The sequence below is a fragment of the Labeo rohita genome, chromosome 11, assembly GCF_022985175.1.
Source record: "Labeo rohita strain BAU-BD-2019 chromosome 11, IGBB_LRoh.1.0, whole genome shotgun sequence".
In the NCBI taxonomy this organism is placed as follows: Eukaryota; Metazoa; Chordata; class Actinopteri; order Cypriniformes; family Cyprinidae; genus Labeo; species Labeo rohita.
The window spans coordinates 13,577,254-13,594,236 of NC_066879.1; the positions used below are offsets into that span (position 1 = coordinate 13,577,254).

The 16,983-nt window shown below is 30.5% G+C and overlaps 1 protein-coding gene across 1 annotated transcript in view; it reads left to right on the top strand.

Moving 5' to 3' along the window:
• Positions 1–16,983, top strand: part of LOC127172973 (CLIP-associating protein 1) — a 77,159-nt gene that overhangs the window by 16,628 nt on the left and 43,548 nt on the right. Inside the window, exon 8 of the mRNA XM_051122544.1 lies at positions 868–932. Within this exon, the coding sequence (XP_050978501.1) occupies positions 868–932 (65 nt within the window). The remainder of the gene's footprint in view (positions 1–867; positions 933–16,983) is intronic.

Sequence of the window (16,983 nt, forward strand, 5' to 3'; positions counted from 1 at the left end):
TTTATTGTTTTAATTTCAACAAAATTCTAATGTAATTTTTAATGTAATGATTATTTATGAACAAATTTGTTTTTGTTTTATACTTTTATTTTACTTGTACTTTTTGTTTTCTTTTTTTAAACATTTTACTTCTATACTTTTATTTACTTTTTACTTTTATACTTGTACTTTTTTTTTACTGTTTTTTTTTATCTTACCTTTTATTCTCTTTACTTTTATTTACTTTTTACTTTTATTTACGTTTATACTTTTATTTACTTATGTTTTTAATTTTAATTTTTTACTTTTCAATTATTTTATTTATTATTTTTACTATTTACTTTTTATTTTTAAACTTTTATTTACTTATACTTTTTATTTTAATTGTTACTTTTAAATGATTATTTTATATATTTATTTATTACAATTTTTCACTTAACCTTTTGCTTTTATACTTTTTGTTTACATGTATAATTTTATTTACTTATACTTTTTACTTTGAAATTATTATTTTTTTATTTTTTTATTTAACTGTTTTTCACTTTTAACTTTATTCTTTTATTTACTTTTAATTTTATTTACTTATTTTAATTATTTATTTATTATTATTTTTTTATTGTTTTACTTTTGCTTATATTTTTATTTTAATTTTTAACTTTTAAATTATTTATTATGTTATTTATTATTATTATTTATAAATTATTATTATTATTATTTTTTTTTTTTTTTACTGTTTTTCACTTTTAATCTTTTACTTTTAAATTATTTATTTTTGCTATTTTTCGCTTTATGATTTATTTAGTAAAAAGCTTGGAGAGACTCAAATTCTGCTCTTTTATAATGTGATTGACGCTCTAATAAAGTCTTTCTTCTTTACGTTTTGTTCAGGCTGAATGTGATTTTCAGCAGGTTTGATGAAGTCCAGCGTTCTGGAAACATGATCTTGTCCTCAGGTGAGTCAGTCTTGTAATATCTGATGTCACACATAACAATCTGTGTGATCAGTGTGATATAATAAGACGCCGTCAGGTGTGAATCACTTTCTATCATGCTAGAATTGGACGAAAGCGCTTTATGAAGTTATGTATGAAGTTTCCAGCACATAAACAGTGGTTTCTTGTGTGTGTGCAATACTCACCGCCAAGATTGTTCCCATTGTTAAGCCATTGTTTCCTCACTGCCCCAGTTTCAGTGTATTTGTGTGTGTGTTTTGGTTCGGTTTCGTTTGGGATGGTGGAATGTGGACAGACTGTTCCTTTAAATGCGAGTGAGGTCAGAGGAAAGAGAGTCGCTGCTGTGTGTGTGTGTTCAGTCACAAGACTAGAGAAACACAGCAGAGCTTCATTACTGCAAATCTCCGTCATGACAGCAGGAGACGGTAAGATGATGTGAACGTTTGTGAACGTGAGTGTCGCAGGTGCATTAAAGACATTTGCAAGGGTTTGTTGCATGTAATTGCATGTTGAGATCAAGCGTTTCAGGGTTTCAGTGTCATTTGCATTGAAAAGCAGCTGAATTTTGTTTCTTCCGTTTATAGGTTGCAAATAGTCCAGTGACTAGAAATCATCATTAGCATATTAATACCGTTTTAACGGCTCGTTCTGTGGCGGTTCGGTTCGTGTGAGTTTGTGAGCCGTGTCTGAAGTGCTCTGAAGTATTCATGATCATCAACTTAATATTTGATACTCTGCTTTCGCATTCATCTGAGGCTGTTCAAGAACAAAATATTCTTGTTATCACCTCGTTTACACCTGGTATTTACATCCCGAATGTGAACGCTTGTGATCAGTCGTCTGTCTTTTGAGAAAACGCTCTCTGATTGTATGACTAACGTCTGTATTCAGTGTAAAATAAAAATGCACAGGAGAATATCTGCACAAAAAAACTACCAATATCCAGCAACTGCTAAACTGTCTCTAAAATTGCAATAACTTTGATCAAACAGTTAAACGTGTATGTTGTTATAATTTCAGCTGCATCTGAAATAGGTCATACCACTGATATTACATAAGAACTTAAAGGAGAAGTCCACTTCCAAAACAACAATTTACAAATGATTTACTCACCGCCTTGTCATCCAAGATGTTCATGTCTTTCTGTCTTCAGTCGTAAAGAAATTGTGGTTTTTGAGGAAAACATTTCAGGATTTTTCTCCATATAATGGACTTCATTGGTGCCCGATTTCGAACTTCCAAAATGTAGTTTAAACGCAGCTTCAAAGGCTCTAAACGATCCCAGCGGAGGAAGAAGGGTCTTATCTAGCGAAACGATTGCTCATTTTTTTCGGAAAATGAAAATTTGTATACTTTTTAAGCACAAAAGCTGGTGTAGCACAGGCTCTGGGATGCACGTTCTTGAATGATTCGTTCATTTTGAACGGATCTTTAATGTGACTCGGGAAGAACGAGTCGTCTCGGGGAGTGATTCGTTCAGTTGCGCATGCGCAACATCCTATTAGGTTCTGTACTGGAATTAGTTCACATTTCGAGTCTTCGAGTCGTTCGTTCATCTTACAGGTCTGTCACGTGATGAACGAACGACTCGAACCCAAAAACTTGTCAGATAGGAGGTGAGGTGAGCTAATCATAGACTAAAGACCCAGATAAACAATGAATGAATCTTTTCTGTTTCTTATAGCATTATGGTTTTGTTTTGTTTGTAGTGTGATCAACGTTTGTGTAAGCAGTAGATGTGTTCGGGAAGCAACACGTAACATTTTAATTATATTTTGCTAAAATGAAGGAAATGACTCAAAAAAAAGATTCGTTCATTTTGCTGAACGAGACTCAAAGGTCCAAGTCAGTAAAATGATCCGAACTTATGGGATTATTTTTGTGCCAATAAGAATGAACGTAACTTTATAAAACTGAACGTAACTTTCCAAGAAACGATCAAAAATATGCCACTGCAAAAGAAGAAAAACACAATGAAAATGAAAAAATGAACTCAGTCGCACGAATTTAACATGCTCTTCAAATATGCTTCATTCTTTGTTAATGATTTTCAAAGAATCGTTTTCGCGAATCATGGATTCTGAATGCGTTGCCACAGCTTTCGCTTACGCTTCGCAAATTTTCGTTTGCTGTTTTGGCACAAACCTCTCGTGGGGGCGGGCTTAACAGCGATCTACTCTGATTGGCTAATGAGCTTTTGATGGACAGTTGCTCTCTGACCTGGAAGCACGGACGGTGACGTCAGTGGCGGGCAAAGTTGTTGCGGTGTGCAATACGTCGTGCTTTGTTTATATTAAGTATTAATGTTATTAGTATTTCACCTACGGTCGTCTCTTAGTTTCTAAAGATGAGCTCCCAGGAGAGACACGGAGCAGCATCATCTTCCACCTCAGCTTGTCCCTCAGGGCAGCTTGAAGTAAGTTCGTGTTGCTAAAGTAACGTTAATCAATAACATCGATAAAAGTTTTATTCATGTACAGTGTGCAACAGTTCTGATAGTTTCTATAAACAAAGCACGACGTATTGCACACCGCAACAACTTTCCAATATGTGCGCCACTGACGTCACCGTCTGTGCTTCCAGGTCAGAGAGCAACTGTCCATCAAAAGCTCATTAGCCAATCAGAGTAGATCGCTGTTAAGCCCGCCCCCACGAGAGGTTTGTGCCAAAACAGCAAACGAAAATTTGCGAAGCGTAAGCGAAAGCTGTGGCAACGCATTCAGAATCCATGATTCGCGAAAACGATTCTTTGAAAATCATTAACAAAGAATGGAGCATATTTGAAGAGCATGTTAAATTCGTGCGACTGAGTTCATTTTTTCATTTTCATTGTGTTTTTCTTCTTTTGCAGTGGCATATTTTTGATCGTTTCTTGGAAAGTTACGTTCAGTTTTATAAAGTTACGTTCATTCTTATTGGCACAAAAATAATCCCATACGAACTTCCCATCACTACTACGAATCACGTCTAAGTTCATCGTCTGTGTACTCCGGCTCTAAAAGGTAGAGTATGGTGAAAAACTCCATCTTATTTTCTCCTACAACTTCAGAATCGTCCGACATCGTTGTAGCTTTTTGTTTGTAAACAGTGTTTGACTTACTTGCACTTTCTTAGTCTTTGTGCGTTCGCTTTGTAAACACTGGGTCTGTAGTTCCACGTGACCTTTCGACGTTATTCAATAGTACGTGAACTTGCATCCCAGAGCCTGTGCTAGACATGCTTTTGTGCTTAAAAAGTATACAAATTTTTATTTTCCAAAAAAAATGACCGAACGTTTCCTCGGCTGGGATCGTTTAGAGCCTTTGAAGCTGCATTTAAACTACATTTTGTAAGTTCAAATCGGTGCACCAATGAAGTCCATTATATGGAGAAAAATCCTGAAATGTTTTCCTCAAAAACCTTAATTTCTTCACGACTGAAGACAGAAAGACATGAACATCTTGGATGACAAGGGGGTGAGTACATTATTTGTGAATTGTTGTTCTGAAGTGGACTTGTCCTTTAAGAAAAAAGTGAAACTACCAATATCCAGCAACTGCTAAATTGTCCCTAAAATTGCAATAACTTTGATCAAACAGTTAAACGTGTATGTTGTTATAATTTCAGCAACATCTGAAATAGGTCATACCACTGATATTACCTGAGAAATGCTAAAAAATGCACTTTTTAAGGACTGATTTCTTTTTAAACTATCAGCAGTGCTCAAACTATTTCAAACATAGTGAATTAAGCTACAATCTCCATCATAATGCACAATGTTTACATCTAACATGTATTTTGAGCTGCAGCTCGTCATATTAATGGAGTAAACCGGTTACTTTACCTCAGTATGTTCGTAGATTTGTGTTGGATGCCATCTTTGGAATGAAAATATAGATATTTTATTTGTAAACATCATACTTGTTTTGCTTATTTCAGTTAATGGTACAAAACTAGCGAACTAAGCCAGTAGTAGTACTAAAAGTGTCGTGTAATGGACAAATTGAATCAATTGAGTGAGTCATTTACGCTCCGGTTGATTCAAACGCGTGACTTCGATCAATCAGTTCAAGCGAGTCACTAGCAAAAAGTAGATCAAAAAAGCCATTCATTTTCAAATTTCAACATCGCTTGTAATGATTTTAAAAAGCACTTATAGTGAACGGAGCTTTTCGAAACTCAAATCAAATCACGAATCTTTTGATTCAGATCGGGAATTCAAATCGCGTAACGTGGATTACTTCATTTGGATCAGAATTTTGGAGCGAATTATTTCGCGAATTGAATGATTCGGCCAAATGACCAAAACATTGTTCAGATCGGGATTTCGGAGCACTAATCACTAGTTGTGAATCATTTGTTTTAGATCGGAGCTTCGAAACGCGGATGGCAAATCATTTGATTTAAATCAGAACGTCGGAGTGGGTTCATGAATCTTTTCATTATGATTGGAACGTGGATTCAGATCGGGAATTTGGAGCACAGATCGCGAATCATTTGATTTAAATCGGAACTTCTGAGCGGGTTTGCGAATCTTTTCATTCTGATCGGAGCTTCGGAGCGCAGATTGTGAATCGTTTGATGGAGAACAGGACTTTGAAGCACGGATTGCAAATACTATTGCAACTATTGAGTTACTTGGTTTAGGACTTCGGAGCAGGTTCGCGAATCAGATGATCGTAACTTCACATGTATCTAATCATCAGATTCAGATTGAATTTTCGGAGCGAGTTCACAAATCATTTCCCAAAATGAATCATTTGTGATTCGCGCTCTGAGTCCTTAAATGATGGTTCACGAGACATTATTAGATCGGGTTTGATTCAGATTTGATTGAGATCGGAGCTTCGGAGCGCAGGTTTGTGAATCATTTGATTCAGATCGGGACTTCGAAGCAGGTTTGCAAATCTTTTCATTCTGATCGGAGCTTCGTTTGATTTAACTCGGAGCAGGTTCGCAAATCAATTGATCAAAACTTTGCGTATCGTTAATTGTTAGATTCAGATTGGGTTTTCGGAGTGAGTTCACGATTCAATGATTCAGTGCTCTGAGTCCTTAAATGATGGTTCATGAAACATTATTCAGATTGGGATTTCGGAGCGCCAGTCACAAATTGTGAATCATTTGATTTAGATCTGTACATAGGAACGAGTTTACAAAGTTTTTGATTCAGATTGGAGCTTCGGAGCAGGTGTCATGAATCATTTGATTCAAATCGGAGTTTCGGAGCAGGTTTGTGAATCTTTTGATTCAGGTTGGAGCTTCAGATTGTGAATAATTTGATTCATATCGGGTCTTCGGTTCACAAATCTTTTTTTTTCTGATTTCTTTTTTTTTTTCATTAAACAATAGAAAACATCAAACCATTAGTAGAAAGAAAGTATACACAAGTACAGATCACTTAAGAAAATTAACCATGGTTTTACTATAGTAAAAGTGTAGTAACCGTGTTTTTTGTATAACCAGAGTTTTGCTACAAATATCATGGTTAAACTAGTGTAGCAAAACATGTTTTAAGTATAGTACCATGTGTTTTTTTTTGTGTGTTTTTTTGGAGTAAGGGATGTGTTGCCAAATTAACAATCAATCAGTCAATTAATAAATAAATAAATAAATCTTAAATTAATTTACAGTTTACACCTTAATTGGACACACAGGATGAATATAGAGATGCAGTTTTCACAACTTTAGGATGAATATAACTTAAATGTCACTTACAAAATGAGATGAGATGAACATTAAAAAACCTGAAATGTCTGACTTATAATTACGTCTATAAGCTTTTTTTGAAATTTGGATGAACTCGTGAATCTAGGAGAGAACTATAGTACCCGTAATGAGCTGAGGTTTCCTCAGAGGTTTGTGTTTTCAGATACTGAATGTTGCTTTTGTCCTGCGTTTGTCAGCTGCCAATTAACATGCCGTGTTGAACAGGAGTCTGTACATGTGAATCACAGAGAGACGAGCAACTTCAGCGTTAGACGGCGACACCATGAAAGCTCAAGGAGGTTTGTGCAGTTTAATACGGTCTTAACACCATTGCAGTGAAAGCGAGCGTTTGATAGAGAAACGAAGAAGGGATTTCACTGTTCACAGGGTCTTGTGTGCATTTCGTAAGAGTGAAAGTGTGTGGGACGTTTTGAGATCAGCCCACACGCACCGCTGTAAAAATAAGCAGCTTTGGATTGGACGCACGGCTCAAATAGGACATTTTTTTTATCTTCGGTCGGTCCAGATACTCGTCACTTCATACAAAAGACTTTTAAAGTAGGTTAGAGAGCAGTTTGGAGGAAAAATGAGCACTGCTGATCAGATATTGTGTGTTTTTGACTTGAAGGAGGGAGAAAGATCATGATGTTTGATGCATTAATGCACCGTAACAAATGCAGACATGCATATGGGTCATTGACGTATAAGGATTTTCAACAGGCCAATTTTAAATTACAAAAAATAATCATATCTGTTGTAATAGTTTAAACATTAAGAATGTTGTCTACAAATAAATTCATATTAAATTTTAAAATTAAGTGATTTTAGTGTTTTTTCATCTTGATGAATTGGCCATAGCCTTAAAAAAATGTCATGTGGTGCGACCATGATTTATATTAAAATTAACTAATTTCCTTAAAATGCTTAAGATGTTCTTTGTAATTCAATTATTTTGAGTTTTTGTAAATAATGATCTTATATTTTAGTTTTATAATTTCAGAGTTACTTTCTTAAATGTAGTTAGCAGTTGTATTGTTCTGTAAATTGCAGACAACTGATAAAACATGTTATAAAAGTATAATTTACTTAAGCATGCTGTAGCAGTGATTCATATTTGAACCACAGAAATTAGATATTTTATTTTTATTTTAATGCTGTTATTCCTGTCGTCGGTCGCACCACATGATGAGTGGTCGCTCTAAATGACGCAAAGGCCTTATATCATTAAAAATCTATTTAAAGAGATGTATTGACATCTTTTCACGGGTGAAACAAAATACCTTCTGATGTTCATTCATGTTTATTTTGTGCTATAACTAGTAAATATGAAGAGATGATCGGTTCAAGCATTTATTTTACTTTGCTTGGCAGTGAAATCCAATTGAAATAGTTATTAATAAATTAATTTTAAAAAATCAATTATATATACAAATAAATGTATAATTGTAAATGTAAATGTAAATAAATGTATAAATATATACAAATAAATGAATAATTACCAAACAAAAAATACATGCTCTAAATTCATTTTTTGCATTTTTCTCGTATTGTACAAAGATTAAACATAAACTATCTGAAATGACCCAAATTGCATAAAAATCTATTCCAAATGATACTACAATAAAGTATTTTATGTATATAAACCCTCAATTGATTATAAAAGCACAAAACCTGCCAATCTGGGACATTTATCTGTGATGGAAAACACTCTGCAGTGGTCGGACCACATGATATTTCAAATTCAGTCATAATAGTTATTAATAAATAAATAAATAAATGGATGCTAATAAACGTATAATTACCAAACAAAAATTACATCTAAATTCATTTTTTGCATTTTTCTCATATTGTACAAAGATTAAACATAAACCATCTGAAATGACCCAAATTGCATAAAAATCTATTCCAAATGATACTAAAATAAATATAAACTATCAGTTGAATATAAAAGCACAAATCTGCCAATCTGGGACATTTATCTGTAATGGAAAACAGTCTGCAGTGGTCGCACCACATGATATTTCAAATTCAGTCAAAATAGTTATTAATGAATAAATTAAAAGAATACTAATAAATGTATAATTACCAAAAAAAATTATATGCTCTAAATTCATTTTTGCATTTTTCTTATATTGTACAAAGATTAAACATCAAACGGTCTAAATTGAACTAAATTGTATAAAAATCTATTCTAAATGGTACTAAAATAAAGTATTTTATGTATATAAACTGAATATAAAAGCACAAAAACTGCCAATCTGGGACATTTATCTATAATGGAAAACACTCTGCAGTGGTCGCACCACATGATGTTTGGTCGCACCACATGATATTTCAAATTCAGTCAGAATGTACAAGTACAATGTTGGCCACCTGAACAAAACAAGCTAGCTTCCCACTAAAGGTCACTATGAAATTTATAATAACAACCTTATATTCATTGTTTTTTGAGGTCATACCACATGATATCCAAATGTGGTAACTACATACCAGTCGTTAAAAAGGTTATTTTTTTCCAAATTTGAAATCTGCTTGATGCTTCCATGGGTCAATGGCAAATTGTTATATGATGCAAAGTCCTATCTTTGGTAATAGATTTTAACATTAAAAGCCCCAAAATGGTAGTTTGTTGATGGTCGTACCACATGATATTTCATAAAATGGAAATCATCAGACAAAGTTTGTTTGTATATTATAAATATAAATACAAATGCTTTGTAATTTTATATAGGATCATGTCACATAGTGCAGAAAATTAATCAAAAATATTTTTTAAATAAAGTTGTGTCCAGACGGTCGCACCACTTGATTTTTTGACACTTTGAATAACAGAAAAATTCGATTCACCCTAAAATCAAATGAAAGAGATAAGAAATTATATTTTGTTTGAATAAAATGAAGCCTGTTTTAAAAAAAAATTAAATTTCAACGAATTGGCCGCAGCCTTAAAAAATGTCATGTGGTGCGACCATGATTTATATTAAAATTACTAATTTACTTAAAATGCTAAACATTTTTTTAGATGTTCTCTGTAATTAAATTATTATTGAGTTTTTGTAAATAATGATCTCATATTTTAGTTTTATAATTTCAGAGTTGCCTTCTTAAATGTAGTTAGCAGATTTATTGTTCTGTAACTATTAAAAATATGTATTAAAAACATCATTCACTTAAGCATGCTGTAGCAGTAATTCATATTAGAACCACAGAAATGAGATATTTTATTTTTATTTTAATACAGTTATTCTTATTATCGGTCGCACCACATGATGAGTGGTCGCTCCAAATGATGTACGTAGCAAAATCTGTCACGATTCACCCTAAAATCAAATGAAAGAGATATTATTATATTTTGTTTGAATAAAATGAAGCCAGTTTTCAAGAAAATTCCATTCTCACAAACATTTAGGAGTCTAATGGATTTCATCTGATTATTATTAGACACATTTGATCAGTTTTCTGCGAACTACACCGCATATATTGAAAATTGGGCTCATGTTTGGTTACGTAACTTCCCATCAGTCAGTGTGTTGCTCACATTCCTCTCATTCTGTCTTAATGAGGATTATTAGATTCACTCAGATCAGCAACAGCATATTTCCATCTAGTTTAAACCCAAATACTAGTACTCTGGTTTCAGGCAATTTTCTAAATCATAATCTCACAAATCATTTGTCACTGAAAGACGTCTTTTAGATCAGTTTTTAAGACTTTTTTGGTCTTAAATCACAGCATCAGGAGATTATCGGTCTGATCAGCCCATGTGGAGATGATCATTTACTTATATTGTTGCTCTTTGTGTGTTGTTAATTTGTCATTTAGATTTTTTTACCAGATCATATTTGTGTGTTTGTTCTATAATGTTTGTTATGAAAGTTTAAAGCAACCAAGAGTCTTATTTTGAGAGTCTTTGTGTTATTAATGTGTTGTTTTATTATGTTGCTATTTCACAACTGACTTTAATATTACTTGAAATTTCTAAAATAAGAGTATGTTTTGTAAAACAAACTACCAGCTCATTAGTTTTAGTGTTCTGCCACCTGCTGGTGAAACATGACCATTTTTTCTTGAATTATCTAAATCATGTTTATTACACTATTCTTAAATTATTAAAATATGTAATTTTTTTTTTTTTTTTTAAATAATCACATTTTTTGCAATTTTTTCCTGGGTTTTTTTTGCATTCTGCATTTAGACTTACACTTTTAATGTTTTTAAATAATATATATATTTTTATACACTACCGTTCAAAAGTTTGGGGTCAGTACATTTTTATTGTTTGTTTGTTTTTTTTTTGTTTTTTTAAGAAATTAATACTTTTATTCACCAAGGATGTATTAAGTTAATAATTAAAAGTTTATTAAAAGTTAATAATAAATAATTTACATTGTTATAAAATATTTATATTTTGAATAAACACTGTACTTTTTAAACTTGTTATTCATGAAAGAATCCTGAAAAAAAAATCACAGGTTCCAAAAAATATTTGGCAGCACAACTGTTGATATTATCCAACATTGATCATTCTAATAATAAATCCGCATATTAGAATGATTTCTGAAGGATCATGTGACACTTAAGACTGGTGTAACAGCTGATAAAAATTCAGCTTTTCATCACAGGAATAAATTCTATTTTAAAGTATGTTAAAATAAAAAACATTATTTTATATTGTAAAAACATTTTGCAATATTACTGTTTTTTTTTCTATATTTTTAATCAAATAAATGCAGCCTTGATGAGCATAAGAGACTACTTTAAAGACTATTACAAGTCTTACTGACCCCAAGCTTTTGAACGGTAGTGTATATACTTATATATTTATATTCATATAAAACATTTATACATTGATATTAATATTATAAATAATGAAACTACATATATGTACTATAATTAATAGTATATTTTATAAATATAAATATTAAATATGTGTAATGTTTATTATACATATATAACATTTTTGAACAGTGAGATTTTTAATATTTTTAAAGACGTCTCTTCTGCTCACCAAGCCTGCATTTGTTTGATCTAAAATACAGCATAAGCAGTAATATTGTAAAATAGTTTTACAATTTAAAATAACTGCTTTCTATTTAATTATTTCTATTTAACTTGGTGAGCAGAAGAGGCTTTAAAAAACATGAGAAATCTTACTGTTCAAAAACTTTTGACTGGTAGTGTTTGTATTTGAAAAAGAAAATGAAATATGAAGGATTTGTAGATTTTATCGTACACACAAAAGATGAATTCTCTCAGAAACACACAATAGAGGTCTGTTTCGACTCCTTCAAGTGTTCAGCAGTGTTCTTGTGTGTTAAGTGCTGGTTAAGCTCATTTTGTTGTGTCAGTGTGTGACGGTGTGTTTGTCAGCGATGATGAACGTGTGAGTCATGAGCGGATGCTTTGCTTTATGTAGTTCAGTCAGCTGTTTAGATGACTCTGTGTGTGTGTGTGTGTTTGTTCAGAGTGTGTTTTCTTTTCTTTTCTTTTTTGTTTTTTTTTTTTGGAATAGTGCACTGCTATACTACTCTTTCTGCAGTGTGCAGTATGTACTCCGTGTACACTGCATGTGAATTTTGTCTTCACTTTGGATACCCAGATGATTGCATTTTCCAAAATGTGCCGTAAATGTGCATTGATTCAGTTTATCCCACAATGCATTGCTCTCAGATTGAAGTGATGAATAATCCAGGACTGATGTCATCAGTTAAATTTAATGTTGTGCATTTATGCTCATTATTTGATTAGACTTTCAAAGCTGATGTAAATGATTTCAGATATTTAGACTGTTACTGCTAATAATGATTATTTACTTTTTTACAATTATACTTACTTAATAATAGTTTAATTAGACTGCCTTCATCCTTTTGACTCGCCTTCTCTCTCAAACCCCGCCCTCCTGAGACACGTCAGCCAATCCAAACGTGTATTTTTTCAGTGATTATCATATTTTATGTTTACTTTTTTTTTTTTTAAATTTAAAAAGATATAATCTTGTATTTTGAGACATATTACACAAAATTAGTTAACTTTTAAAAAATATTTTACTGTTGTAGTTTTATGTATGGATTTATTTTTAGATTCCAATATATTTAGTTGTTAATTTTTTATTATGAGATAATTGGACACTTAAACATGCAATGAGATTGGGTCATTTGACAACAGTCCAGCACACTAAAACATTTATCACTGCATACTACATACTGCAATCCTAAAAATATAATATGCATTGTCATTTTTATTATTATTATTATTAATAATATTTTAATTGTACTTATTATTTATTTTAATTAGATGTAAATAGATATTTTAATCTTATTTATTTATTTGTTTAATTATTTATAAGACATTTTACACCAAATGTATTATCCTATTTAATGTTTATTATTTTTATTTTTTGTATTTATTTTTTAATTAAATATAAAATATATTTATTTTAATTAGATATATAGATTTTTTAATCTTATTTATTTGTTGGTTTATTTAGAAGACATTTTACTCCAAATTTGTTATCCTATTTAATGTTTATTATTTTTTTGTTTTTGTATTTATTTTTTAATTAAATATAAAATATATTTATTGTAACTAGATATAAATAGATATTTTAATCTTATTTATTTATTTGTTTGTTTAGAAGACATTTTACACCAAATTTATTGTCCTACTTAACGTTTATTGTTGTTTTTATTTTTTGTATTTATTTTTTAATGAAATATAAAATATATTTATTTTAATTAGATATAAATAGATATTTTAATCTTATTTATTTATTTGTTTGTTTATTTAGAAGACATTTTACACCAAATTTATTATCCTAATTAATATTTATTGTTTTTATATACGCACAGTTTCATTTTTTTATTCTTATTTTATGTGCATTAAAATATATTAATTGTAAATAAAATTTATATTTTATATTATATACTAAATAAAATCATATAAAACTATATAATTGTATACTTTATATGTTTTTATTTTGTATATAAGAAAATAAATATAATAAAATATTTTTTAAAATATTAAAAAAACACTGGACTTGTTGCTATTTATTTTCATTGTAACTTTTTTTGATATAAGACGACACTAAATGCCACTAAATGAATTAAACATGCAGTGAAATGAGGTCATGTGACTACAGTGCAGCATACTTAAACATTTGTCAATGCATACTGCATACTATTTTAGATACAATCTAAAAATGTCTATGCAATTCTACTGTTATTATTCTCATTTTAAATGTTTTAATTATACTTTTTAATTATGTTTATAATTAGACCACCTCCACCCTTTTGACTCACCTTCTAACTTATTTAGTTTGAAAGTCATTTTTAAATTAGATATTTTGATTCTGTTTTTCCCTTTTTTATAGAATTGGGTCAGGAATATTATTTTAAATAAATGTTTTTATTAGTATTATATGTATTTTATGTTCAATTAATTTTAATATTTTCTTTTTAAATGTTATATTTATTGCTTATTTTTTAAATAATTGTATATATTTTATTTTATTAGTAGTATATGTATTTTATATTAAACAATATTTTAAATGTATTTTTTATTTTTAATATATATATTTTTTAAATATATTTATTTTATTAAATTATTTAATTAATAACTTTAATTGTTACATTTGTATTATGAGATAATTAGGTGAGGTCGTGTGTTAACAGTGCAGCACACTGAAACATACTGCATACTGTTTCACACACATTCTGAAAAATAGTATGCATGTAGTGAGCAGTTTTGTGAACACAGCCCGTGTGTGAAGCTCCTCCCTTGCCCTCCTCCACCCAGTGATGTGGGCGGAGCTTCATGAGTAATAGCTCATCCCAGCATGCTCTGGTTTTTACACACACACACACACACGTTCGCGGAGGCAGGGAGGGGTCGCACCGCCGTTGGAGGCTGTGTCAGAATGAGGCAGCGTGGGAAAGCCTGACGATATGTTGAGGAAGCTGGTGTGCCGGAGGATCTGCGCCTGTAAGCATTCACTGTCTGAGCACTGCATGAGCGGAGGGACGGAGACAGACAGACAGACAGAGACAGAGACAGAGACGAGGCATCTGTAGGTCAGGAGGGGACGAGCATCAGTGGCGCTTTTATTCCTCAAACGGCGTCTCTGTTTGCATGCTGTCTCAAGAGTAATAGCGGCTCACATCTGTCTGTCTCTCTGCCTCTGTCTTCCTGAAATCTGATCGCTGTGATTAAATGCTGCATGCAGACCGTGTGTGTGTGTGTGTGTGTGTGTGTGTTTTGCCTTCATTTATGTCCTTACAACCTGCGTTGTGGAAGCTTTAATTTGAAAATTCTTAATAGACTCATAAATAATGTATTCATTAAGATATACAGATGCTTTGTGATGGTTAGAGGACAGAAAATGTCATTTTCTCTGTGTAAAAACAACAAAAGTGTGATTAATTATTATTATAATTAGACTGCCTCCATCCTTTTCACATGTCTTCTCTATTTTTTAATTTTTTTATGTTTTTCAAATTTTAAATAAGGTATTTTAATTCTGTCTTTTTATTATTTAATTTTGCATCAAAACTGGTCCAATTTGATGCAAAATTAAAAATAAATAAATAAATTAATTAATTAAAAAAGACAGAATTAAAATACCTTATTTAAAATAAAAAGCATACATTTTTACTTATAAATTTTGCATTTACAAAAATTACTTAATTTTTTATAGTATTAATGCTATATATTTTTTATTTTATATTAAAATTTCAATAATATTTTAAAATGATATTTTTACATTATTTTTTTTAAAAATGTATTTTTTAAATGATGTTTAAAATGTTTTTTGCTAAGCAAAAATTATTTGGTATTATTATGTCTCCATCCTTTTGACCTGACTTCTCTATTTTTATTTTATGCCTTTTTTAATTTATTTTAAATGTCATTTTTAATTTTACGCAAAATTGGACCAATAAATTATTTACAAATTATTAGTATGAATTATATATTGTTTATTATTGTTTATACTTTAACCATATGTTGTTATATTTTTTTTAATTTAAAACTAAACAAAAGTGTGTTTGTAAGCAAAAATGATTCATTATTTATTTTTTATTTTATTTTTATTTTTTTTATGTTTTTTCTTACTTTAAATAAGGTGTTTTAATTGTCTTTTTGTTATTTTTTTTTTTAATTTAACATCAAATTGGACCAAAAATTACTAACATTTTTATTAGTATTAATGATGTATTTTTATTTTATATTAAATTATATTTTATGTGTATTTATATTAAAATGTAAATAGTTTTTAATATTATTTTTTACAATTTATATTATTATTATCATGAATTATGTTTTTATTATTATTTATATTTAAACTATGTTGTTATATTTTATATTAAAACGGCAAATTATTAGCATTTTTCTACATTATTTTATTTATTTGATTAAAGTCATTAAATTATTTAATTTATTTAATTCATTCACAACATGCATTATGGAAACTTTCAATGGAAAATACTTAATAAACCTTCTTACCTTCCTGCTAATTGTTTATGAAGGTTTAGAGGTCAGAAAAAACAAGAATATGTGTAAATGTGTGTTTGCAAACACAATTTGTCTTCAGAAATGACATGAAACCTCATTTTGATTGTAAGAATGATCATAAATTATGTTCAAAGTTGTTTTTAAGGCTCAGAGGAGGGTTTGGGTCTGTTTTTTCCTGTTAAATAATAGGTGTTTGTGGTTTGGACGTCTGGATGAATGTGTGTTTGTTTCCCTGGAGGTTTCTGGAGTAGTTTGGCGTGTGTTAGGAGGCCGTTCACAGTGAAGGATTGTGGGAGAGAGGTGTTGACACTAATGCATGATGAATAAGGTCGGGGAGTGTGTGTGTGTGTGTGTATATAAATAATTCATGGCGATTGATCGCTGGTCTGGCAGATTTTGGTGCTGGTTTCCCCACGTGAGCGGCTCTGCCGGGGTTTTTCCCTGAGCTGCTGAGTGTAGGAGGTGACGTCCTTCAGATTCACACACATGCGGCATTTTATAAAACCTTATATATATATATATATATATACACTGCCGCTCAAAAGTTTGGGATCAGTAAGAAATCTCTTCTGCTCATCAAGGCTGCATTTATTTGCTTAAAAATACAGAAAAAAAAACTGTAAAATTGCAAAATGTTATTACAATATAAAATAATGGTTTTTATTTTAATATACTTTAAAATATAATTTATTTCTGTGATGCAAACCTGAATTTTTTATCAGCCATTACACACAGTGTCACATGATCCTTCAGAAGCGTGTAATGATTTAAAAATGTAATTAAATTATCAATATATCAAATTTAAAATATTAATAACAACTGTAACGGTATATAAATTGTTTGAAATCGCATGTTG